General features: G+C 40.2%; 3 protein-coding genes across 3 annotated transcripts; all 3 read right to left on the bottom strand.

The window, feature by feature from the left end:
• Window positions 1–20,383: 20,383 nt before the first annotated feature.
• Window positions 20,384–20,782, bottom strand: LOC138899815 (uncharacterized). Its single transcript, XM_070186509.1, has one exon. The coding sequence runs from the start codon at window positions 20,780–20,782 to the stop codon at window positions 20,384–20,386; it is 399 nt and encodes a 132-aa protein (XP_070042610.1).
• Window positions 20,783–23,249: 2,467 nt separating this feature from the next.
• LOC138899816 (uncharacterized) lies at window positions 23,250–24,030 on the bottom strand. The gene is made up of 2 exons (XM_070186510.1): window positions 24,006–24,030; window positions 23,250–23,677 (listed from the first exon to the last, which is right to left on the bottom strand). The coding sequence occupies exons 1-2, from the start codon at window positions 24,028–24,030 to the stop codon at window positions 23,250–23,252; spliced, it is 453 nt and encodes a 150-aa protein (XP_070042611.1).
• A 1,381-nt stretch (window positions 24,031–25,411) lies between these two features.
• LOC117275924 (uncharacterized) lies at window positions 25,412–25,816 on the bottom strand. Its single transcript, XM_033655281.1, has one exon. It carries the CDS (start codon window positions 25,814–25,816, stop codon window positions 25,412–25,414), a length of 405 nt encoding a protein of 134 aa, XP_033511172.1.
• Window positions 25,817–27,507: the final 1,691 nt, after the last annotated feature.

A 27,507-nucleotide genomic window follows, 5' to 3' on the forward strand; every position in this document is an offset into this window, starting at 1 on the left:
GTGTCCATTCAAAGTTGTTCTTATTTTTTGAGTAGCGCGAAGAAACGGTGGCACTTCTCTGATGACCGGAAAATGAACCGGCTCAAAGCAGCCAATCTCCCTCTGAGCCATTGAACCTCTTTTACGCTTGATAGCTGGTCCGGTATATCTTCAATGGATTTGATTTTATCGAGGTTTACCTCAATTCCCCTCCGTGTCACCATAAATCCTAGGAATTTGCCGAAGCTGACACCGAACGCGCACTTCTCGGGGTTAAGCTTCATGTTATACTTTCTTAGGATGTCAAAAGTTTCTTGCAAGTGTTTAAGATGATCTCATGCGTTCAAATACTTAACAAGCATATCGTCTATATAAACTTTCATGATTTTTCCTATCTATTTTTTAAACATCTTGTTCACTCGCCGCTGATAAGTGGCTCCGGCGTTAGTTAGCCCGAAGGGCATCACATTATCGCAATATGTGCCAAATTTCGTTATGAACGAAGTTTTTTCCTGATCCTCTAGGTTCATCTTAATTTTGTCGTACCCGGAGTAAGCATCAAGAAAACACATTAACTCGTGCCCGGCTGTTGCATCAATTTGGTCATGCCTTATTCAAGTCCTTATAGTCTACGCACATGCGAAATTTATTGTTCTTCTTAGGAACTACTACTACGTTAGCTAGCCAGTTCGGATACTTTACCTCTAGGATCAAACCGATATCAAGTAGGAAAGTTACTCCTTTGATGAATTTATTTTTGGCCTCGGCAATAGGACATTTATTTTGTCTTACCGGAGGGATGCTGGGATCCAAGCTTAACTTGTGTACGACCACTTCCATCGGGATACCTATCATATCCGCATGTGACCACGCAAAACAATCGGCATTAAATTTAAGAAATTCAATAAACCAGACATGAGCTCGGGGTGCAGTTAGGGGTGTTCATAAAAACTCAAAAAACCAAACCAAACTAAACCGACCAAAAAACGGATGCTCTTTGGTTTGTTTTGGTTTTGGTTTTGAATTTTAAAAATCGATCAAATTTGGTTTGGTTAAATCATTCTTCCATTGGGGACAGGTGCACGAACGGCAACTCCAAACGTCACACATACGCTGCCTCCCTACCCCTATGAAGCGCCAGGGAACCATGCATTCCTCCCGGGCTGGGCTCTAGTATGTCCGGGATCTGATCAGATCTACCAGCTACCGGTTTACAGTCGTAGTTCATATTCAAGTTGGAAAAATTCTTCTTTTTCTTCTTATTGTGAAAACGAAGGGAAGGCAAAGGTCCATAGGAGGACAACTATCAGTATTAGCTGACTGGTGATGAGGATCATATAGTTTGAGAGATGGATCGAGGTTTAAAGCATGGTTATGGCGGTTGACTAATATAATAGAAAGTAAAGGGACTCTATTATGATCTTACAAATCTAAAGATCTCAAAATGGAAGAACGAGCTCTTTTTCTTGCCCCTGTCTCTAAAGGGGCGTAAGCACTTCACTCGCTAGGGGATGAGATTCATTCACTTGCATTCCTGCTAGCACTACAAAAAGCTCCGGTCTTAACGCCCCTACTACTGTTGTGCAGCCTTTCCTCGGGTTCATAGAGTTGGCTTTCCCGTTTACCCATAATGGAGGAGCCGCCACGGCTGGATTCAAAGTATGGAAGACTTTTTACGAAGAAAAAAAATGTTCCAGTTGTTATGATAGCGAATGAACTACCATAGTGCGTTGCTGTGAATGGGCCTTTCCACAAATGCGGTTAAACACAACCAAAGCAAAGCGATGAAAGAGCTATAAGAAAGACTGATTCACTCACTTTCGAGAACTAAGATTTACAACTTATTCTCCATTCGGCGAATCTTCTTTTGGGGAATTCAACTATTCTTTCATAGATTGGGAACATAATAAGCACCAGTAGCCTATTGAGTTAGATGAGCGGATCACATTCCGTGAATCGAAAGGGGAAGCCTACTCATCTATCAGCTCCCCTCATAGATTGGTGTGGTTTTGCGAAGCGTCTAAGCACAGTTCACTTGCGTTGCAGATTAGGAAAGTGTTTCCCGAGTTCGAGCAAATGCAATGCAACATCCAGACAAAAAAGGTCTAGAGTACGATCTGTGCATACATCACTAAAGAAGATAAGAATCCATATATATGGGGGAACACATCAAAGGCCCATGTTATGGAAGTAGAAGAGGCTTATGAGGGAAAGAAAAAAACCGCCTATCTACTCGTGTTTGTAGCTCGATCGGAGGTCAAGACTGTGGTCCAGCAGAAAAACAAAAGCCGTCTGTATCAAGTGATACGTGAATTTCTCAGTAGTGCTTCGCCACTACCCTAGCTGGTGGAAATAGCTTAATGGTAGAGAGTGAATGTAAAGCAAGTGTTTGGGAAGTTGACCCGACCCGTTTGGTTTATCATATGAAGAAATCTCAGAGATCATCAAGGCCTACCATATTAATGGGATCTCTAGTAGTAGGCCCAAGCCCCGCTCGAGAGATGGAATAGATAGCACCCCACAAGTTTTGAATTCGCCGCTGGGGAATTCACACGAAAGGGAATGAGCTAGGCAGGCAGCTGTGTGAAACCACTACAGAGAAAGCGGCCTAGAAAAGAATGTATGCATCAAACTTTGATGTCTCACTGGTTTAGAGTGAAGTGAAAGATCTTTCACTATAGTGGTAAGAAGACAAGTGGGAACGAGCGGAGTGAGAGCAAAGCATGTTCCAGTGGTGGGTTGTCTTCCTGGTCCCATTGAAATCTTTTTTATGGTATGGAACTCACTTCATACCTGCAACAGAGTCAAAGCTGCGGTAATACTGACTCTCCTGGTCAATAGGACTATTTAAACCAATCCCCCCTTTCTGTTTGCAATTACCGCTGTAGAATAGTCATCCCTAAAAGAAGTTACTTCTCAAGTTTTGAATTTTATGAGCTCTTCGATTGTATCCCATAATAAAATCTCTCGGATAAATATCTTGTCGATGATTCGGTTTTGGTTTTAATCAAAACATAATCGAAAAAAACCGAACCAAACCGACTATAGAAGTAGCTATTTCAAATTTATTATTACACACACACACACACATACACACACACACACACACACACACACACACATATATATATATATATATATATATATATATATATATATTTGTACAAAGTTTCTAAAATTTTATGGTACATGTCAAGTTTCTAAAGTTTTATAGTACAATACTTTGCCTTTATATTCTAGTTTGATTGTTAGTTTTCTTTTGTTAAATATAAGAATTCATTTCATGTTAAAATAATCTATTTTTAATTAAGTCCTTAAATTATTCGTCATTATTTGATTCAATTATCATCAATATATCTTGGTAATGATAGATTTCTCAAAGGCAATTGATTTGATAGTGTTACGTTGAAAATGTAATCGCCGAAATATGTGTTTGGTAGTGTATGTATCATATTTAAGAAAAATCTGATAAATAACCAAAAAAATGACAAAATCCGATATAAACCGAATCGATAAAAAGCCAACTTAATTGGTTTGGTTTAGTTCTAATATTTGAAAATCCGACTAACTTGGTTTGGTTTATTTTTAAGGAAAAACCGATCTAAACCTAACCATGAACACCCTTATGTGCAGTCCTGTCCGCAAGTGGAATTTCCTTTCCAAGAACTTTTCGAACAATGCGACTTGCTCAAGCTCTTCCGTCGTGGACTTCATTGCGTCTGTCTCTTCTGGTACCTGGAAATATCTTGGCACATGATAAGATTCTGACACCTCTTCCCCCTGATTGACTTCACTTGATTCGGGAGCAGGAGCCAGCTCTTGTAATTGCTATGCCGCATGCTCCTTTCCTTTGCTACTGGAGACCGAAATCACATTAATCTCCCTTGTCGCCGGTTGATCGCCTTTTATCTATTTAATCCCCTCGGGAGCTGGGAATTTTAGCAACTGATGATACGTCGATGGTACATCTTTCATCTCGTGCAACCACAGTCTTCCCAGGATAATGTTATAGCTCATATCACCATCCACAACCTCGAAAAGGGTCGTCTTCATCACCCCCTCGGCATTTGTGGGCAGCAGGATCTCTCCTCGGGTTGTCACGCTTGCGAGGTTGAACCCGACGAGGAGCTTTGTGGCCGGATTGATGCTTCCGGTAAGTTTGGCTTGTTCCAATACCCTCCATTGTATAATATTGGCCGAACCTCCTGGATCCACTAGAACACGTTTAATTTTAAAATCTAATACATTTAAAGAAATTACCAGTGCGTCATTGTGCGGTAGCAACAATCTGTCTGCATCTTCCTCCATGAAAGTGATGTCGTCTTCAGCGACTTCCTGAAGCCTCTTGTTGTGGGTTACTGATACATTCGTCTTCTTTGCTACCGAGAAGGTAACCCCGTTAATCTCGTTCCCCCCGAAAATCATGTTGATCGTCTTGCGCGGGGGATCTTATCACAGTTGCGACCGTAATTGTTTTTGGCCCAGTAGCTTAAGAATTCCCTTAGATGGCCATTTTTTAGTAGTGCCGCCACCTCTTCACGCAGATGTCGGCGGTCCCCAGTCTGATAGCCGTTTGTCCCGTGGTATTCGCACCACAAATTAGGGTCCCTCTGGCTGGGACTGGACCTCATCGGCTTCGGGAATCGTGCTTCTTCATTGTTCCTCATAGCCGATACCAACTCTACTATACCAACGTTGAAGTTGTATTCTGATAGTCTAGGGTAGGAAGGATCTCGAGAACCTGACATTTCCTTGTCATGTAATGATGTGTTGTTCCAGCTGCGATCAGTTCTTCTATCGGTAACGAACCTATCTGCCGACCGAAAACCTCTGTCGAGTCCTTCGGCCCGTTCATAGGGCAAAAACCGGCCCCTCGAAGATTGTCAATCTGTTTCAAAATTGTCTTTTGATTTCTCTTTATTCTTCTCCCGACCTTTAGTCGACGCTGGGAAGCCAAGCTGATCATCCGCAATCCTTATCTTTGACTCGTACTATTTGTGAACATCCTCCCAAGTCATCGCTTGGAACTCGAGCAAGCTTTCCTTCAATTTTTGGAAAGCATCAAAACTTTTCGGATTCAAACCCTTTGTGAATGCTTTAGTCGCCCATTCATCCGGAATAGCCGGGAGCAACATCCTTTCCTTCTGAAATCGGGTTACGGCATCCCGCAGCAACTCGGACTCTCCTTGTGCAATTCTGAATATGTCAGCCTTCTGGGCCTACGCCTTTCTAGCCCCGGCATGGGCCTTAATAAAATAATCTACGAGTATCTCAAAGGAATCTATGGAATGCTCGGGCAACAGCGAATATCATGTAAAGGCTCCCCTCTTGAGAGTCTCTCCAAATTTTTTCAGCAAAACTGATTCGATCTCGTGGGGAACTAAATTGTTCTTCTTGACCGCAATTGTATAGGTGGTAATATTCTCCTGAGGGTCCAAGGTCCCATCATATTTTGGTACGTCACACATTTTAAACGGCTTCGGGATAAATTCTGGTGTCGCGCTCACTTTGTACGGCAATTGAGTGTACTTCTTTGAGTCCGGCCCTTTCAGTACTGGTGGTGTACTCGGGATTTGGTCCATGCGGGCGTTCACTTCCCTCATAAACCGTATGAGTTCTCTTTTGAAGGGATCACTCTCATTGTTGTGACCGGATCCACTACCCCCGGCCCCATCGAAGCCGACCTCGCCCTTTAGGGTGTTATTGTCGACCCTCTGCGTTGTTTGGTTTGCAGGAGTACAGAGAGGAACTGGACCTCGTCCGTTCATGTTATTGGAAGCACCCGATAACGCCTGCTTTAGTTCTGTCATAACCTTATCCTTCCATGTGAGATGGACTAGAATGACCTCTTGTTGCTCCTGTAGGACCCTTACCGCTTCAACAACATGCTCCTCTTCAGCATCATCTGGATTCGCCTCCCGAACATGTCGCGGGTATCGACTGTCGTGGACCAGTGTGACATCGTTCTCCTAACACGGGTATCACTGATTGAATCCTCGTGCTGAGGCTGTTTCTTTGGGCCTCAAGATTGTATGTGTTATTAACACCATTATCTGCCATTTTCTATGATTTTTTGCTAAGAACAAATAATCAAAACACGTTAGTAAAAGAGGCAAGGACTAACTTAATTACACAACTGTCTAGGCCCCACGGTGGGCGCCAAATTGTTTAACCGTAAAATGGTACAGTTGCATTTATACGTGGTTTCTAGACAAGTGAATTAATTTAATCCTGAAATAATAGATGAATTATATAAATATGCAATACTTAGCCTTGAGATGAAAATGAAATAGCAGAAATAATAGTTCCGGGAGCAGGGCTTCCAGGCACAACAACAATGAAATCAAAAAGCAAGAAGATAAGATTATATTAAGCTTTGAATAGAGTGTAGCGTATGTTTGCCAGAAAATTTGTGTCATTTACAATGACAATATAGCTCACTATTTATAGATGCACCTAGGGAACAAGGTCCTAGGATCAAGCCCTTCTTTAGTGTCAATTATGAGGGCCATTGAAGAATGTGTAACGGCGGGCATGAAGTCCATATTCTTTGTAACGGGCTGTGTACTTAGTGATGTAGAATATTCTTCATTAAATGCTACCAGGTGGCAAGCATTTATTTCATCTTTATGAGTATCATTCTCTCTGGTAACAAACAGGATAGTTGCTTTCGGTTTCAGCTATCTTCTGTCTTCGGCTCCACGTGCCACTTTCTTATGCGATCGTTTAATATAACATATTTTACCCTATACAAGAACAATACTTGCTAACAACACAGTCCAAAAGAATCAACCGAATCATGAATACCACGGTGCACGCCCACACGCCCGTCACCTAGCATGTGCGTCACCCCAACAAAAACTATATAACACATTTTCCAGGGATTTATACCCTCAGTTTCAAGTTTAGAAGTGTTACTTACCTCAAAGTGCGCAACTCAATACTCCAACAAACCTTTGCCTAGGGAATCGGCCTCCGACCGAGTCGAATCTAGTCGCAAACAACTTAATATAATCAATACAAGCTATACGAATTGATTCCATACGATAAAGCTAACTTCTTTAACCAAATTCAAAAAGTAAACCCAAAAGGTCAACCCTGAGCCCACGCCTCGGAACCCGACAAAATTCACAACATCCGAACACTCATTCAATAACGAGTCCGCTATACCAAAATCATCCAATTCTAACCTCAAATCCTCAAATCTTACTCTCCAATACATAGACCACAAATCCCCCAAATTTTACCTCAAAAAGACATAGTCTAGGTGGAAAAATCAATGGGTATTCAATATTAATCGATAAAAGTGATCAAAAGTTGCTTACCTTCTGAAATATAGTGAAATCCCTCCTAAAAATCGCCACAAGCCGAGCTTCCAAAGTCCAAAAATGAGAGAAATCTCAAAACCCTCTATTATATCATTATGTCCAGCATTCCCGCTTCTGCAGGCTCACCAGCCACACCTACAGCTCTGCTTCTGCGGAAGAAAGCTCACTTCTGCAGGATTTCATTAAACTTCCCGACCAGCCGCCGGTGGTTCGCTTTTGCGGTCCATGCCCTGCACCTGCGGGAACGCATATGCGGAAGCCTTCCGCTTCTGCGATTCCATTGCTCCTGATCAAGATCCACATCTGCGGCAACTTCATCGCATATGCGGGCTCGCAGATGAGGAAAAAACCTCGCACTTGCAGGTGCGGTTGCACCAGAATTGAAACATAGCAGATTTTCCATAAATCAAACTCTCAATCCGATTTCAATCTGAATCACACCTGAGGCCCCCGGGACCCCATCCAAACATAACAACACATCCTAAAACATCATACAAACTTAGTTGAAGCCTCAAATCACACCAAACAACATCAAAAACACAAATCGCACTCCAATTCAAGCCTATTGAAACTAATGGAATTCCAACTTCTAAAATTGATGTCGAAACCTATCAAACCAACTCCGATTGACCTCAAATTTTTCACACAAGTCATAAATGACACAAAGGACCTACTCTAACTCTTGGAACAAAAATCTGAGCCCGATATCAATAAAGTCAACTCTCGGTCAAACTTCTCAACGTTCCAAACCTTCAACTTTTCGACTTTCGCCAACTCAAGCCAAAACGGCCTACGGACCTCCAAATCAATATTCAGACATACTCATAAGTCCAAAATTACCATACGAAGCTATCAAAACTCCATTCCGAAGTCGTTTACTCATAAGTCAACAACCCGTGAACTCTTTCAACTTAAGCTTCCAACATTGGGACTAAGTGTCCCAATTCATTCCGAAACATCCCCGAAACCAAACCAATCACCCTGGAAAGTCACATAGCTATAAGTGAACATAGAATAAGCAATAAATAGGGGAATTGTGCTACAATACTCAAAATGATCGGCCAGGTCGTGTCACTCAAGGACCCCGAACAGTGCTTGTGTCAAGGAGGGGTATCAGAAACACAACAAGTTTCACATCCAAGTACCATTAATCACCTACTTGTAATCATACTCAAAGGTTTAAACACCAATAAAAGAATCAACAGAGTAATTGTATACTGCTAAGATGCACACGGTAGGTACAAGGGTCATGGTGAACATTTTAAAAGTTCAAACACATACAAAACTCAACAACTGTGGACAAATAAGGTATTACGGTTCATCATCAATGCACAAAAACAACTAAGGGCATAGTATTGACTGAAAGGGATTTCAGAAAGTGCAGGTAGTAGGAATAATTCATTAGTCATGTTCTTTTAGGCCCAGAGATGTTAACAGGCAAGTACTAAACAGAGAGGAGCTCAGGTACATGTTCTATTGGCTCCACTAAAGGCTTGATGCTCAAAGTTCTCTTTTGTATGTTCAGACTATAAGAACAGTGCACTAGCACTTTTAAAAAGTTTCAGCATAGTTAAGAGCATGCCTAATAGATGAATGATATCCCTTTAACTTGGTAAGGCCAAGGGGCTATATTAATATTTGGACATGCAACAAGGTATGTCAATAGAATTCTATACATGGTCTTGTGCCCACAGCTATATGGGAACAGAAGAGGATAGTGTCACAGTTCAGTCTAACAACTGGAATCACAAGCACTAGACATTATAAGCATTAGGAACAAGTCTTCTTAGTGAGAGATATTCATAAATACAAACCAATGTGACACCATAGAAGAGTCATAATCATGGCACGTAGAGAGTTAACACACAGGTATAAGTGTACAATTCCTCAATCATAAATTCATAGATGATCTATGAGCACAGCAGAATTAATATGACAAATGTGCACTCAGGCATGTCGAGTATTAATATAACAGCAAGAGTTTCACGAAGCTGAAACAGTCAACCAATGACAAGTATCAACATTCACTATAGAGATTTATCCTAGTCAAGTTATATTTAGTCATAAGTGCAGGTTCCTAACACATTAACAAGGTTTATTGCATGTTTTCAAGTCATTATAGAAAACACATAGAGATTATTCTACTACAAGAACATGAGCAGGTTGCTACTTAGAGTCTAACAGGTTATCATGAAGGTAAGATTTGAACCAGAATAGCAGAACATCATAGCTAATAAGATAGCACAATATAGTAAGTGTTGACAATATTTCAAAGAAGTTTAGAAGCCTGATTTTATTCCAACCTTTTGGTTAACATAAAGCTTGCATGCAATATTATTAGCATAAGATGTAGGTCAATAAATCAGGAAGCTTACTAAGGTGCAAAAGGTAATAGCAATATAGCTACATGATCTGCTAAGAGTCTAGAATAAACAAGATACTAGCAACAGACCTATTTGACTAAAGCTATTGAAAGAGACTGGTCAAACATAACATGATCTGCTAAGGAATCCATTTATAATATCAAAATAATGATACAAGTAGTAGAGTCAAGTAATCTGGAGGTACAGAAACACAAAGGAGATTCAAGAACATGATTTAGCAATCTTAGCTAGCCTGGTAGTGCTTATATGATTATTGTTTAACTGACAGAGGTAAGTTATGAACAAAGTTAGCACAGAGTTAGATCATGGAGACTTAATAAAGTTAATCACAAGAACATCACCCAGTATAGAGTCATTTTACGAATCAAATTATGGGAGGTAGGACTCACCAGCACTGATTTGACAACAGTTTTAGTACAACTCCAATTAATCAGGAGATACCTAATTTAATAGCATAACAAGGCTTGATATAACAAGCAGAACTTTAGTTCTTAATATGAATAATTAGAGAATCAATTAGGAATGAATTACAAACACAAAATTATATGATTAATTCAAGGTAGAAGGGTGTCAGTGTGTACTGACCATCTGCAGGGCAGCAAACCAAATAAGAGTGATTCAATAGCCGTTTAGGGATCCAAACTCATGACCAATACAACCGTTGAACTCCAACTAGAGAATGAAAGGAAAAATAAAAGAATTATAGAGTATTCTAGTGAGAGAACCTACAATTTTAACTGGTTTCTTTCTTTCTTTGTGTTTTTGATAGTATTAGATTGTGTGTTAGGTGAAGGAACTGAATGATAGTGGCCTTTAAGTCTTAGGGTTCTGAGTAATTTCAAATCGATAGTGGGGTGTGAGGATTATATGGATGATGATAGCAATATAAGTGAAAATCAGAAGCAAACGAGGGGAAAAGCAGTGTAGGATTTACTAGAGAAGAGTCGACTGTTGAAGCCACAGGACAGTCGGTCAAACCCCAATATCCAGAGGTCATCGTGTTTGACCTCTGGACAAAAAATATTTATAATGGGTTCGAAGACACGGTCATGCATGTTTTGATTTGAAAGAACGAAGGAGAGACAAACGAAATCCTAAGTTTCATCTGCAGGTCTATGGTTTTTGAGGTTCAAAATTCAAATTGAATCGATGAAATGGCAGGAAGCCGACGAGATTCACGGTTATAGGGGATAAATTGAATGATTTGAGGTCGAATTTGTGTCCTTGCACAAATGTGTGCAAGGATTTTGATTGACAGGGTTCTGATGGGATAAGAGAAAAGAGTAAGTAAAGGGAAATGAGGAGGCTGGGGTAACATCGAAATGATTAGGGTTTAGGGGTCTTAGGTTAGTTTGAAGTGCACGAATGGATCTGAGTCATTGGATCGCTTGATCAACGGTCTTAATATTTCAGGGTATAGGAATTAATTAAAAAAATATTATGAAAAAAAAGACGGCCATTGGATCCTTGTAATCCGACGATGGAGATAGGGTTTTAATAAGAATTAAAAGAAAGCGAAAAATAAAATTGAATTACGGACCGTTGATGAGTTGGATCAACGGTCCGGATCTGTTTGTGCTTTCTCTGTGAGTGTGGGAGATGAGCGACGTGGTACGATGTCATTGGCTCAAAGGAGATGGCCAGGATTGCCATCATGGAATAGAGGAGGTGGGTCTGGACCGGGTCAAGGGTTTGGACTTGTGTATTTGGACCAAGAACAGTGGAAATAGAATTTAAACCATAGCCACTTTGAGTTTAGTTAATTAATTACAATTGTAGCCTTTTGAGCTTTTAACCCTTTTAATGATAAACTTCATTAATCTTAATTAATTCTAATTAAATATGATAAAATATAATAATCAAATATATTATAGATTACTGTAACTAATTATTTATTTATTAAAACACTTATTATTGAATTATGAAATTAATTTTGATTAATTAAAGTAATAAAAATGATATAATTATAAATTAAAGACTAATTCATTAAATTAATTGTAAAAGTTTTTTATTAAAATATAAAGGTTATTTTAATAACTCAAAAATAGTAAGAGTAATATAATTTATAAATATTTAATATCAAATTATTCTTAATTCAATAATGTTAATTATTATTTCATGTTTAAGAAAATATGTATTATTGATTAAAAATATTTTACCATATTTTTTGCTAATTAATAAGCATAACAAATTTAATTTTAAAAGAGAGGGCCAAAATTGGTCGTCAACAACTATATCTCTTGGACCGGAGACGATGAAAGAGATTGCGAGCAAAGAAATTGACTTAATGACCAATTTTGTCCTGACTCTAAGCATGTATTGCAGAGATGGTATACGGGGTTGGGAAAGATCATGAGTTATGAGATTAGGGGCCGAATTCTGGCTTTGAATCACCTACATACCTCGGGCTTAACGAGGATCCATCCTCGTGTAGTTCTTGAATGATTTGGTGAGGGTTGCGCTTGTAGGAATTGCCCCAGTATAGTGTTATGGCGATACTGCACGACATAATGATTTTGTAACCCGAATGACTTCACAGATTGTAGCTTGATGATGAGATTTGAAGGACTCAACAATTTTGGTGTTCTACTGATTGGATTGGTTGGCATTTGGATCCTTGGCTCGTTTATGAATTTGTCATCCCTTATAGCGGTGTAACTTGGTTTGCTGCTTAGAAGTAATTCCATGTTGTAGTGTTTGAACTTGCAAAAAGAAGATACACACATACCCATATATCTTACTGCAAATACGTTAAGATATGATGTAAATATGTAGGAATGATGATGCTTGGCTTCCGGCTAGCCATTATCGGGATCTTGGGGAGACAAGATGTTTGAATTTGAAGTCTCCGAGCTCTAGAGCATAATTTGGGATGCCGGGGTAGGGCCTTTGAATTTGACTTGATTGTTAGTTGAGCGGTGTACCGTTCTGCAGCTGTTGGAGCATTTGAATCTCCATGCAATGAGAGTATCTCTATGCGATAGCAGTAGTTGACTTTGAATTTAAAATCTTTGCACGATCGGAGTGTCTCCGTACGATGGGAGCAATTGGTCTTGAATGTAAAATCTCTGCACGATGGGAGTATCTCCACGCGATGGGAGTAGTTAACTTTGAATGTAAAATCTCTGCACGACGGGAGTATTTGACATTGAATGTAAAAAATGCATGTAAGCTGCACAAATAAAATGTCAAAACATTCAAGATAAAGCAAAGAAGTAAATGAGCACACCCTAGAGATACTCTTGATTGCAGAACTAATTTGCGACCATTGATCAGCGGAACGTGTGACAAAATCGGATGGTCCATCCTTTGATTGGCGAAGTTGGCGATGAGATGTGAAACTATCTACTTGGAATCTCCGATGTGGAGGAGTTGCAGTGTGATCTGTGTGAAGTGCTCCAGTTGGCGAAGCAAAGCGTTTCCTATATACAGGGATCCGATTAGCGAAGCGGATGACTTGCTATATGCAGGGCTCCGATTAGTGGGGCTAGTGACTTGATATGTACAAGATGCCCTGATTGGTATAGTAGATGTCTTGCTATATACAAAGCTCTAATTGGCAGGGCTGGCGGCTTGATATGTATAGGACGCTCTGATTGGTAGAGTATACGATTTGATATATATAGGGAATCTCGATTGCGTCGAAGTCTTGACTCCGGAATACCTACAAAGAATTATAAGTTAGTCTTTAACCATATGAGAAAATAAGTAAAATAATGAAGGCGAGATAGGGGCTCATGAAATTGTAGCGGGTCCGTCCTTGACCCCGGTATGTTATGTTATCCTTTGATTCCTGTCAATCCTGCGTTCAAAGAAAATTCTTGGTAGGGGGGACGTTGATTTGTGTTGATGGTAGATCTGGCCTTGCCCCGGACCTGGTGGTTTATGCCACGAAGTTCGGAAGGTGGAAGAGTAGAATTTCTTAAAAGCTATTTGAAAAATTGTTTATGGTTATGGCAAACGTTGTTGTTCTGGATTATGACATGCTTTGAAATTCTTTCCATCGTAAGTATCATTTATAGGTGGCTCTGTTCTGTCGATGATGATTTCTGGAGATGCCCTTGATGACGTAGCTTCTTGCCATCACGATCTCGTCCTAATCTAAACAAATGCATTATAAAGGCTTTCCTAGGGTTATGATCGAACCTTTTCAGGTTTCCTATGTATCCGAGCGGAATTAGTTCTGAACGTAATTCAAGGATGATGGTATGAAATGAAACGAATAGAGTGACCGAGCCTGACTCGGGCAGCCTACGTATCCAAAATTGAATCAGGTCAAAACGTAGTTCGATTATAATAGATGCAAGGAGGTGAAATTTGAAAATGATATGGCATAGTCTAACTTAGACTGCCTACGTATCCAAATGAAATCAGGCCAAAACGTAGTTCAATTACAATAGATGACTGAATCCGAATTGGATTGCCTACGTAATCATGCCATAGGAAATCAAGTCATGCCATAGTTCCTAATACATACAAAATGATATTTGGAATTTCTATTACAAGAATAGGAACGGATCCTGTGTGGGTTGCCTACGTATCCCACAGTGGGAAGTCAGGTCGGGCGTAGTTCTGTTACAACAAAAATCTAACTCTATTGTTTTCAGATGTAGTATCTCTTGATTGCGTCTGATTTGATAGACTTCATACTGACTCTGTCGTCCATTTCTTCTAGGATTAGTTTTCCTCCCGAAAATACTCTATGGACTACATAAGGACCTTGCCAATTCGGTGCGAGCTTCCCCTTGGCCTCCTCTTAATGGGGAAATATCTTCTTCAAGACCAGAGTCCCTGGTGCAAATTGTCAAGGTTTTACTTTTTTGTTGAATGCGTTGGCCATCCTATTTTGATATAGCTAACCATTGCATACTACGTCAATTCTCTTTTCGTCAATGAGAATGAGTTGTTCTTGCCGGATACGTACCCATTCTGCATCATCTAACTTGGCTTCCTGGATAATCCTCAAAGATGGTATCTTGACCTCTTCGAGTATTACTACTTCGGTGCCATATACCAACATGTATGGCATCGCCCCAGTGGATATCCTCGTGGTAGTGCAGTAACCAAGTAGATTAAATGATAATTTCTTATGCCATTGCATGTGATTGTCTACTATCTTTCGCAAAATGCACTTGATGTTTTTGTTGGCTGCTTCAACGGCTCCATTCATTTGTGTCTTGTATACTGTGGAATTACGACGGATGATTCTGAACTTCTTGCAAATATCCCTCATATAGATCGCTATTGAGATTGGCTGCATTGTCAGTTATGATTGACTCAGGAATCCTAAATCCCCAGAGTATGCTCTTACGGTCGAAATCTGCCACCACCTTCTTCGTGACAACCTTGTATGTAGAGGCTTTGACCCATTTGGTGAAGTAATCGATGCCTACCAAGATGAAATGATGCCCATTAGATGCGTCCGGTTCTTGATGAGTGGTGATTTTACCATTTATTCTAGTCTCTTCTCTAACATGGACCCGAACATGAATAAAAATGAGGCGATTGATCATGAAATTGAAGAAGTTGCTGAGGATTTGAACTATGATGCCAGCAGATTCATGTCTTCTGAGTGCCAAAACCGGTATTATGATGATCTCCTCACGAAGAAGCTCAAACTTGAGAAAGTAATTGTCGATGACAAAGTGGCCGAGCTCTTTTCGGATTTCTATGGCCGGCTAGTTTCAAGCGGCTGGACCTGCTTCATCCCCACTCCATGCAAGACCAATGAGGAATGGGTTAGGGAGTTTTACACCAACTTAAAGTGTACACATTTCCAAAACCATGAACTTACAATAAAGGGCAAGATTGTAAAATTTGGAGTTAAAGAGATAAATGATGTTTATGGGCTTCAAAATCATTAGCTCGAGCCAATGCGAGAAAGTGATACATGCGACAATGGTGATTGGCTAGTCTCAAAGCTTTGTCCTACAGGTCAAACAGTGACTTGGTCTAAAAAAGAAAAAAGCATCGAATGTGGTGATTTCACAGCTTAAGCAAAAATGTGGTTGTATATCGTTGCGATCATAGTGTATCCTTGTGGGAACGGGTCTGATCTTACATATACCAGAGGCCTGATAATTGCTTGCATCCTTGATGGCATTCCATTGAATGTTGGTCATTACATCGTTCAGGAGCTAAAGGAGTATGTGCTTCAAGGTAGCTCGACATTATTATTTCCATCATTGATTACAGAGTTGTTCAGGCGTATGCAGGTTGACGAATGGAATGGACATCATTTGATACCGGCGGACAAGCCCTTTCATCCATTGAGAGTGACAGGAGAAGGCAATGTGGTAAAAGGTAAGACGAGGAAAATGGAGATTGTTGTAGGTGAGGGGTCCTCCTCACAAGCTACTCAAGTCGATGGACCATTTGGGATGCTAAATTCCCAGCTTGCCTCCATTCGTGACTTAGTGTCACATCTCCCTAGTGGGCCCTTACACTCCCAGCCTATTCCCGAGTATTTTACCAGAGAAGAAATGAAGACCTACCTGGAGAACCAGAAGAAGCAAGCAGAGTCGCATGAGAAGTTGGCAGCTTCTGTTAGCAGGCTCGAGGAAGCCTATGGCAATATAGCCAAGGCACATGTAGATCTTTAGGAAGACTTCAACAAGGAGAAAGAGAGAAATAAGAAGAAGAGCAAGTTCATGATAAAGATGTGGAGAGGCATCAAGGCCATCTTCAAATGGGGGCAGCCGAACAGGAAGATACCGGTAGAGAACAAAGATGATAGTGAAGAGTATTCCTTGTTGTTGAATTCTGTTGATGCTGATACTGAAGCTCCGATGATGATGAGGCCGAGAGCTCTACACGGAAGTTATTATCCTTTTTCCGCAGTCTGCTAGTCTGATGCAGACCTTAGGGAGACCCTCAAACTACTCTTAATTTACTTTGATATTGTACAGTGAGGACACTATAGTGTTTTTAGTTAGGAGTAGCTTTAGGGAATATACTTTATTTGTACATTGATGCTTAACGTGTGCCCTTGCCGGGCTTATGCTTTTGTATGGATATTGTGTGCCCGTGTCGGTCTTGTTCTACTATTGTTTATCATGTGCCTTTGTCGGGCGTAGTTTGTGATTGGTGATATAATTGTGGATTAGACGCTTTTGTTATTCTATTTTATTTTTATTTATTTATTTATTTTCTTTAGTAGTTTTTAGTTTATGTTATTTTTGTTCCTTTAGTATTAGTTGCTTTTGTTATTTTATTTTCTTTAGTAGTTTTTAGTTTTTTTATTTTTATTCCTTTAGTGTTTATTTTATTTTCTTTAGTAGTTTTTAGTTTATATTATTTTTATCTATTTAGTAGTAATATAATTTTCAATAAATTATTCTTGGGTTCTCTTTATGCTAAGGTTCTTTTCCGAGGAATATTTTTGTGTTGAACTGGGTGACTTTTCCCTATGATGGATGGCGTGACGACTTTCTTAAGGGAATTAGTCTTGTTTTGTTATATGGAGACTTTTGGATTGTTTGGTATTAATAAAATTAGTCTCTTGTATGTTATGTGTGAATTAAGAATACCCCTCCAAATTGTGGTTGTAAATTGAAAATGTAAGTTGCGTGGGGAAAATATTTTTTGTGATAACGTTTTGACTCATTTTGTGACTCTTTGCCCACTAGTTTGCATGATATTGCTCTAATTGTTCTTATTAAGAAGTGAAATTGATCCGTCTTGATTAGTTCATGTGCCATGTGTGTTAGTTTTTGTAAAAAATAATTCTTGTGTTTACTTTTATCATTTAGAACTTACCCGGTTGGTCTTTCAATGCTAATGTTAATTATGTTTAGTTGGAGGAATGACCTTAGGCATTCTTTGTGATCTTTGAAAAAGCCTCTTTAGCCTTTCAAACCTACCATTGCATAAATACTATCACTAGTTAATCCCATTTGAGCCTTTAACCTTTTCTTTGGCTACCTCATTACAAACCTTTACCCTTTTTTGTGAAATAATTCCCTCTTTTGAACCCGTCCCTCCTTGAATGTTAAGAATGAGGCTAAAAGCCTAAGTTGGGGGTGTTGGTGTTAATTGGAAAATGGTGAAGATGTACATTGTGTGTAGAAATATATACCTCAAAGTTGTTTATATGAAGATAATCAAGCTCCAAAAGAAAATAGTTATATAAAAAAATAAAAAATAAAAATATAAGGATTCTTGAGAAAATTAGAGAGGTACTTTAAGGTGGTTCTATGTTGGTAACTAGATTTCAATAAGGGCTATGTAGTTTAAAAAGAAGCAAAGTGCAAAAAGAAAAGACAAATGTGAGTAGTGTTCAAGGAGGGTGTAGTCACTTGTATCCCAAATGCTTATCCTACTCTTCCCTAAGCCTACGTTACAAGCTTAAAAAGTTCTTATGGGATCTCCAACCGAATGTTCTTGAATAGGCGGTGGATTAAAATAAGAGCAAGCTTATGGCATGATATTTTGTAACACTTAAAATTCTTTGTTGAGAGTGAGTGTCTTTGTGCATTTGTCCCTTGTGTTGTTATTGTAAATATGGTGATTTTGGGACTTTCTTTCTTGTGAAGGCACATGGATTATGATGGATTGATGACATTGCTATATTCCGAATTGAGAAAATTGAGCATATGTAGTAGACTAGTGCTTTTGAGTCACTTGAGACTTGGTTGTTGTCACTTGATTATTTTGAAACTCCATTGCATTCTTGAGATTGTTTTAAATGAGGGAGTTATTTGGTTGAAGTTCACATGCTTGAGCCTAATTATTAATACCAACTAAAACCATAAGTGTTGTGCTTAATTGGAGAATGTAATTTGAAGATGAAAGCGATGCTAATTGAGCTTTAAATGTTAGAGCCTCATTGAGTATTTGGTTTTGATTTGCTTGAGGACAAGCAAAAGCTTTAAGTTGGAAGTGTTGATGAGTGGTGATTTTACTATTTATTCTAGTCTCTTCTCTTTAATTTTTGTGTCCTTTAATTATAAAATGAGGTGATTTATGGTGTGTATTGCTAGATTTTCAGGTACAACGAGTCTTGAAGAGAATTGAAGTGGAATTGAGCAAAAAAGAGGAAAAGAAGTGCAAAATTTCTTCAGTGAAACCGCATCTACGGAAGGGTGCCCGCTTCTACAGGCTCGCACCTGCGAGAAAAGGGCGTGTCTGCGGAATAGGAGAAATTGCACTAGAAGCGCACCTGCGACCACAAATCCGCTTCTGTGGAACCGCTTCTGCGGTTGAGGTCCGCATTTACGAAGCCACTTTTGCGGCGACATGTCCGCTTCTGCGGACTAGGCAATTCTCCTCAAGTTTCGCATCTGCGAATGAATGTTCGCTTTTGCAGAGTCGCACCTGCGATTATTGTTTCCGCAGGTGCGGTCAACGGGCTCCAACTCTGGACAGATTTGGCAATTCACATTTTCTCCATTCCAAACCCACAAATACACGACCTAGCTTATTGGAAACATATCTTTGGCATATCTTTGAATTATTTTTGAGTTTCTTAACTAGAGAAGACAAGTTTTGGAGCTAGGGTTCTTGCACACATACTTGGGTCTTGAAGATTTGAAGCTTTTGGTTAAGAATTTCTTACCCATTTATGTTCATTTCTTTATTTCCTTACTTTGTATTGAATATCTAAGTGTGTAGTATTTTTTTCCAACACTTAAATCGTGTTTATGGGAATATTCATATTTAAAGTGTAGATTAAATATCTTGTTGCGCTTATGTATTGAACGATTTTTATTTATTATGAAATGAGTTATTGTTTCTTTAATTATTCTTGTTCTTTAATGTTTTCAAAGGGATTAGCTAACCCTAGGACTCGCCCATTCACTTCGAATTAATTTTGGGAAAGATAATTTGGGGTTGGGAAAGATTAATTAACAAGATCTTGAGGCGTTAACCCTCACTTTATAGATTCTACCTAGGAATAGGATTGAACTACTTGTAGCCATATTCAGGTGTGCTTAATCTCTTAATTATTTTAGGGATAATTCAATTAGGAAGTCTTGTTAGTCTTCGAAAGAAGATAATATAGAATTATTACATGAGGCTAATTAACATAAACTCGCTCATATTTATAAAATCGTGAAATACATTGGATCGCTACTTGAGTGTAATTCCCAGTGCATCCATGCTTGTAGCCATTGATCATTTTACTTGCTTTCTAGGTTAGTTTATATTTTTGCAATTAGTTATAAATATTTTCTCAAAATCATTCCAAGTGTTTGGCTTAGCATAATAAGTGATAATTCTCTTACACGCCTAATCGCCTACATATTGTTCTCTGTGGGATTCGACCCCGACTCATAGTTGGGTAAATTATATTGCATGTGACCATGTCCATTTACTTATTAGTAGTGGATTTAGACATTATTAGTTCTATAAGTCCAATCACATCTATGCCCCAAGCGAAAAACGGCCAAGGAGAATCCATTACATTTAACTCATTCGGCGGTATTCGAATGAAATCCCTATGAATCTGACACTGGTGAGATTTCTGCACTTAGCGAATGCTATCACTTTCCATGGTCATCCAAAAGTATCCGACCCTCAGAATCTTCTTGGCTAGAGTGAAACCATTAATGTAAGGCCCACACGTTCCTGCTTGTATTTATTCCAATAACCTTGTTGCTTCAGCAACATCTACATACCTTAAAAAACCCAAGTCTGGGGTCCTCCTATACAGGACGTCCCCGTTAAGGAAAAATTGATTTGCTAGTCTCCTTAATGCTCGCTTCTGACCGTTAATGATATTCTCTTGATATTCCTTTGCTTAGAGAAACCTTTAATGTCATGATACCAAGGCTTTCCATCTGGATCTTCATCTACATGGAAACAATATACGCGTTGATCACGAACCTTTATCTCGATAGGGTCGATATAATTCTTGTTTGGATGTTGGATCATGGATGACAAAGTTGCGAGAGCGTCAGCGAACTCATTCTGGATTCTGGGAACATGCTTGAACTCGATCTTGGTGAACTCTTTACACAACTCCTTTACACAATGAAGGTACGGAAGGATCTTGACATTATTGGTAGTCCATTCACCTTGAACTTGGTGTATCAGCAAATCAGAATCTCCTACGAACAAAAGTTCCTTAATGTTCATGTCCACTGCCATCCTAATTCTGAGGATGCATGCCTCTTACTCTGCAATATTATTTGTGCAAGGGAACCTTATCTTAGCTGAAGCCGAATAATTCTGTCCCGACTCAGAAATTAGGACTGCCCCAATTCCTACTCCCTTTAAATTTGTCGCCCCATCGATAAATATTCTCCACCTTGGGTATGACTCTAAAATATCTTCTCCAGCTAACAAAACTTCTTCATATGAGAAATATGTGGTAAGCGGATCGTAATCCTTGTCCATCGGGTTTTCTGCAAAGTGATCAACCAATGCTTTTCCCTTGATAGCTTTCTGCATCATGCACACAATGTCGAACTCATAGAGAAGAATCTGCCTTTAGCTAATTTTTCCGTGGGCATCAGTTCCTGAAATATGTACTTGAGCGGGTTGAGTCGGGATATCAAATATATGGTATATGCCGACAAGGAATGTCTTAGCTTCTGAGCGATCTAGGTCAAAGCGCAGCAGGTCCACTCTAACAAGGTATATTTGGCTTCGTATGGTGTGAACTTCTTGCTCAGTCAATGGATATCTTACTCATTCTTTCCGGTCTCATCCTGTTGTCCCAACACGCATCCGAATGCATTATCCAAGAAGGATAGGTATAGTAACAGTGGCTTCCCAGGTTCAGGGGGAACCAATACTGGTGGAATTGACAAATACTCCTTGATTTTTATTGAAAGCTTTCTGACATTCCTCTGTCCACTTCATAGCAGCATTTTTCTTCAGTAATTTAAAATTCGACTGGCAGATTACTATAGACTGGGCTATGAATTGGCTGATGTAATTCAATCTTCTGAGAAATTTCATCACGTCCTTCTTGATTTTGGGTGGAGGCAAGTCTTGAATGGCCTTGATCTTCGACGGGTCCAGCTCTATCCCTTTTTTGCTGACGATGAAAACTAACAATTTTCCTACGGGAACTCTGAATGCACACTTTGCAGGATTCAACTTTAAATTGTACCATCGCAACCACTCAAAGAACTTCCTTAAGTCACTCAAATGATTCACACTTATTCAAGACTTGATGATGACATCATCCACATATACCTCGATCTCTTTGTGGATCATATCATGAAAGAGAGTTGTCATGGCTCTCATGTAGGTAGAACCAGCATTCTTGAGACCGAACGACATGACCTTGTAACAATAAACTCCCCATGGTGTGGTGAATCATGTCTTCTCTGCATCATATTTGTGCATCAGGATCTGGTGATATCTAGCGAAACAATCTACAAATGATTGTAACTCATGTTTCGCGCAGTTGCCGATAAGGATATGAATATTTGGCAGAGGAAAGTCTTCCTTAGGACTTGCTTTGTTGAGATCTAGGTAGTCCACACATATCCTGATCTTCCCATCCTATTTGGTACCGGTACGATGTTTTCCAACCATGTAAGGTAATTGGTGACCTCACCACATTCTCTTATATCTTCTTGGTGACTTCTTCTTTGATCCTCAGACTCAGGTCGGGCTTGAACTTCCTGGGTTTCTGCTTGACTGGTGGTCTGGCAGGGTCGGTGGGCAATTGATGCGAAACGATGTCGGTTCCGGGCATGTCATCATATGACCAAGCGAACACATCCTCAGACTCAGCTCCACCAATTCTTTATTATGTTCTGCTTTCAAGTGGATGCCGATTCGAGTCTCTTTCACATCTTCCTCACTTCCAAGATTGATCACTTTTGTCTCTTCAAGATTGGGCCTCTTCTAGATTTCATGCTACTCTATCTCTTACGGGAGGTTCTCGGGCATCATACTCTCATCGTACTCTTCGTAATCCAGATTTTTTTGCTCAAGGGTTTCATTACATGTCATAATCGAGAAACATGCGTTTTTATCGGTTTGATTACTAAAAAGAAAAACTGAGTATTAATAAAGGCAAAGATAAATTTGCGATGATATTCAGGAAAATAATTCTTTTATTTCATCAAAAGGAACGTCTCAGTGTTCAAAAGAGGCAATTTGACAAAAAAGAACATGCATGGTTCAAGCCTCGATTGACCATGCAGTTTTCAAAATTACTACAATTCCACACTACCAAGACTCCCGGCGAACCAGAGATAGATTGGTTGCCCAGTTCTGCAAGTCATCTCCTGGTTCGGCATCCTGAATGGTTGGTATCTTGATATGAGCTTCGCCATAGCATTCCTCGATCAGTGACATGAGAAATCTTCCCATCCCGTCAATGATGTCCTCTTCTGGTGGTGAACTCTGAGTCGGGCTCAGAACATGTTCTGGTACAAAAACCTTCTTCCCAAGATTACCGTTGTAGGTTCTCCTAGCTATGTGTTGGTGTCCTAAGCAAGTGGTACCTTTCTGCCCCATTGGTTAAATTGGCTCCATTATCCCATCAGATCGGGCTCCCAAACCAGTCCTTGGTCTGTATCCATACTTTATCATTTCTCGGACGGAAGGTGACCTCATCTAATCCTTCTATGAAAGGAACCGCATGCTACAATTAAGTTGACCGGCTCCACTCCCCATGTATTATGATCTCCTGGCAATCCCATTCAAATTTTATACACTGGTGGGGAGTGGAAGGAACAACCCATGTCGTATGTATCCAAGGCCTTCTGAGTATCAGATTATATGAAGATGAAATATCCATTACTTGAAACAATATTGGGAACTCAACGGGTCCAATCTGCAAGGTTAAATAGATTTCTCTGATGACATCCTTCTGCCACCCATCGAAAGCTCTTACCCTCACATGTCTCTTTTTTACTTCTCTCAGGTGAATGTCTAATTCTCGTGGAGTATAGAATGGGCAAATATTTACTCCAGATCCTTCATTGACAAGTACTCGGGATATAACTTTATCTCCACACTTGACAGTGATGTGTAGAGCTTTGTTGTAATCCATCCCCTCCACAGGAAGTTCATCCCCTGTGAATGGAAATCTTGTTTGCTTCTACCATTTTTCCAATGGTTGCTGCTAACGCCTCGCTAGTAGTATTGTCCGGCATACTTACTCTGCTTATTACCTTCACCAGAGATTCCCTGTGACTATCGGATCTCATCAACAAATCCATAATTGATATGTGAGTAGGGGTCTTCCTCAGCTGTTCTTCTACAGAGTATTCCTTAACTGGCTTCTTCCTTCAAAACTCGGTTGCATCCGTGTCTATTATATTCCTCCTCTAATTCTGTTCTCTATTCGGATTTCCTAGATTCACCTCTTTTGGAGCGTAGCACCTTCTAGATCTAGTAATACCATGAGCAGTTGCAGTATCCGTCATTTTGCCTTTCCCTTCGACAGATAAGTCTATGGAACCGCTTAGTACTCTTGGTGCTCCTCACTTTACATGGCTACGACGGGCCATTGTTGGTATGTCTAAACCATCATAGGAGGCTTTAGTTGTACCTTAATCAATGGGATTGCTCGAGGAGGTTCCCTTGCCGCTTCAGCATTTCCGATGGTGACGTTATTCCCTTTCAGACATACCATTTCCGCTAGATTCACCTCTTTTGGAGCGTAGCACCTTCCAGATCTAGTAATACCATGAGCAGTTGCGGTATCTATCATTTTGCCTTTCCCTTCGACAGATAAGTCTATGGAACCGCTTAGTACTCTTGGTGCTCCTCACTTTACATGGCTACGACGGGCCATTATTGGTATGTCTCAACCATCACAGGAGGCTTTAGTTGTACCTTAATCAATGGGGTTGCTCGAGGAGGTGCCCTTGCCGCTTCAGCATTTCCGATAGTGACGTTATTCCCTTTCAAGTCATAGTCCTCGTCTAATACGATCGTGTTGCTCCTTGGTTTCTGTGGTTTGGTAGTGGGTTACAGTTTATGTTTGGTGAGGTTGGGGTGCATTGGATAGCTCCACACTTGATCAGTTCTTCGATCCCATTCTTCAGTTTGTAACAATCCTCAGTATCATGTCCGGGAACACCTGAATGATAGGCATAGCGCATGTTTGCATCGAAGTATTTGTAAGGTTGGTCAAGGATTCTTTATTCCACTGGGTATATTAGTACGGATCTTCTCAATCTCTCAAATAAGTTAACTAAAGGTTCGGCAATTGGGGTGAAATTTCTGGGGTTCCTTACCCTAATATTTGGACATGGTTTGGGAGCATATGCGGGTCTATTTTGGTGGGTGGTAGTTTGGATAGGAGCGTATGGTCGTGGTGGGTTTGGATGTATGTTGGCTCGGTCCGGGTTCTAATGGGGTTAAGCATTGTAGTACGGTTGGGCGTTATATACTTGGGTATATGCGGGTTGATGGGGAGGATGAGTGTTTGTGGGGTAGGAGTTGGTTCGACGGGGAGGACTTGACTGATAGTAGGGGACGATCGTTGTTACTTCCTCTTTCTTCTTCTTCCCATTGCCGATGGAACCAGATTGTATAGCCTTGCTAGCAGCTTGTAGCACCGCTATTGATTGTATCTTTCCTGACTTGATACCTTTTGTGAGCACCAGGGTACTACATCTTCCTCCAAGAATCTCCCATTTTAACCATCTCGGGAATTTCTGGCCCATCATACCCATCATTTTTTCGAAATAGATCCCTTCTTAAGCACGGATAAAATACTTGGTTAGCTCGTTCTCATCCAATGGAGGTTGAGTCCTAGCAGCTTCCGATCTCCAACGGCGAGCGTATTATTGAAATGACTCAGAGCAGCATCTCCAACGGCGAGCCATTTTTTCTATTTAAAGTGATCTCAGTGTTGAATCTGAAGCGAAACATAAAATCTTCAGCCATGTCCTGCCACTCCCTCAAATTCATGGGGTCTTGTCTAGTATACCAAGTAAGCGTTTCTCCAGTCAGACTTCTTATGAACAGTTTCATTCTTAATTTCTCATTTCTTCCCACTCTGACCAACTTGTCACAGTATGCTCTCAAGTGAGAGTGGGGATCACCAGTTCCATCAAAGATATCGAACTTCAGAGTCTTGTACCCTATAGGCATATCAACATCAAGGTGTATGCATATATTTTCATAATCAAAACTTTCTCTCCCTAGAGCAACTTGCAGGTTTTTCATATGTTTCCTCAGTACTCGTAGTCTTTTTGACATTCTTCTCTTTTTTGGTCCTCGCCTCTCTTTCCATTTCAACATACTGGTCTATCTCACAAGTAACTCTGACTGTGACATGCGCAATAAAGGTAGGTTCATATGTGGTATATACGGGAAGAACATATCGCTCATGGTTGTAATTGTGTTCCGAGGGTATATACTGCATATGATTGTTGGTGAAAGTGACGTTGTCATGGGGAGTGGTGTGAACCAAATTGGTACTGGCTGGGGGATTTTGTGGAGCTGGAACATAGTTAGGAACATAGAGTGTATATAAAGGAGGGTTTGGTGGATTTGCGGAGGTTACTAGCGGTATGACTTGAGTTATGGCAGGGTTTATGGTGATAGTTGTTGGGGTGTTAGTAGGCTGTCGGGTTGATGAAGGAAAATGGTTGGGAAGTGAACCAAGTGATGGAAAGAGGGGTGGTTGTGGAAGCGTCGTCACAGCCAGGTGTGCCAACTCCCTAATATGTTGTACTTATTCCCTTAATGACTCTATTTCTTTTTCCAATCGGACAACGTGGTCATCATTCTGAGTCTCGTCTCTCCCCCGATCCCTAGGTTATTGGCTACCACCAGAGAATTTCCAGTCGGGTCGTCTGTAGAAGTTATCTTCCCTTTGGACCTTAGATTGTACGGTGGCTCGCCAGTTTTAAGTATCAACACTAATCAACCTCTATTTCGGAGATAAATAAATAAAGCGATAAAGCAAGAAAAATGAAGAAAAATAGAAGTCGGTATCAAGGAGTGCACATATATAAGCACATAGAGAAATTAGCTCACGTATCCAAACAAGTGTGTTTCCTAAAATACGTAGGGACCTCTCTATGCCGGAGGTAGGCCTATATCGCGAACATTTTGACAATCAATCAGTTTTTACCTTCAGATCTAGAGCAAATTTTAATTTTCACTGCTAAGATTTGTAGATTACAACCAGGTTTCATTGCTTGGAACAAGATAGGGATAGTTGCTAATGGCTATAATATGATTTTCAAAGGTTTACAAAAGGTTGCATAGGCTTATAGACTCACCCTTAGGGAATGAAAAGTACAAGAAGGGAAATCAACCACCAACTTATTAATCATCCCCGAAGTCTCGTCCTAAACTCTCTTCTTCCGGATCTTCCTCAGGGTCCTCTTCAACCTCCTCCTCGTCTTCATCATTGTTGTATTCTGGTTCCTCCTCTAGATCCTTCTATGGTTTTGCCTCAGACTCGATCTCTATGTACTCAATTACCGGGTTGCCGTCACCCGGCGGTGGCAACATGTGGTCGACCGGTCTCGGAACTACCTGTCAATGCATGGCCATAGTGACGAGATAGTGGGGCAGGATCTCGTGGCATATCTACAGAGATGCCACTGAATCCTCCAAATCGGTCAATCCCTCTCTGCTAGGCCTTGCCAATTCGTCTTCTTCGTTGATCAATCCAAAGTATTCAGGCATGCACCAGGGGTTTTGCCCCATTCCCATTATGATCAAATCGTTCCACTAATCCTGGAGTCTTCTTACCCTTGGGATCAGAATCTCCCTGTTGTAATCATCCTCGTACAATGCTGTCCTTCACTAGAGAGGCACGTCTTGAATAAAACTGAACTACCTCAAAACCCTCAGTGGTGCGTATGACTGAATCCCTTCCAAACCTATTAACTCGATGAAGTATTTCCTCGGGCTTCTTAGTATTGCTCTGCCAT

The sequence above is a fragment of the Nicotiana tomentosiformis genome, chromosome 10 (assembly GCF_000390325.3).
Source record: "Nicotiana tomentosiformis chromosome 10, ASM39032v3, whole genome shotgun sequence".
NCBI lineage: Eukaryota > Viridiplantae > Streptophyta > Magnoliopsida > Solanales > Solanaceae > Nicotiana > Nicotiana tomentosiformis.

What these genes read in the sequence shown, in the direction of transcription:
- LOC138899815 (XM_070186509.1), bottom strand. Translation starts at nt 20,782, where the DNA reads ATGGCAGTGGACATGAACATTAAGGAACTTTTGTTCGTAGGAGATTCT.
- LOC138899816 (XM_070186510.1), bottom strand. Translation starts at nt 24,030, where the DNA reads ATGACGGATACTGCAACTGCTCATG. An exon ending in GGATACTGCAACTGCTCATG is followed by an intron (nt 23,678 to 24,005) that starts GTATTACTAGAT and finishes TTCCATTCACAG; the next exon opens with GGGATGAACTTCCTGTGGAG.
- LOC117275924 (XM_033655281.1), bottom strand. Translation starts at nt 25,816, where the DNA reads ATGTCAAAAAGACTACGAGTACTGAGGAAACATATGAAAAACCTGCAA.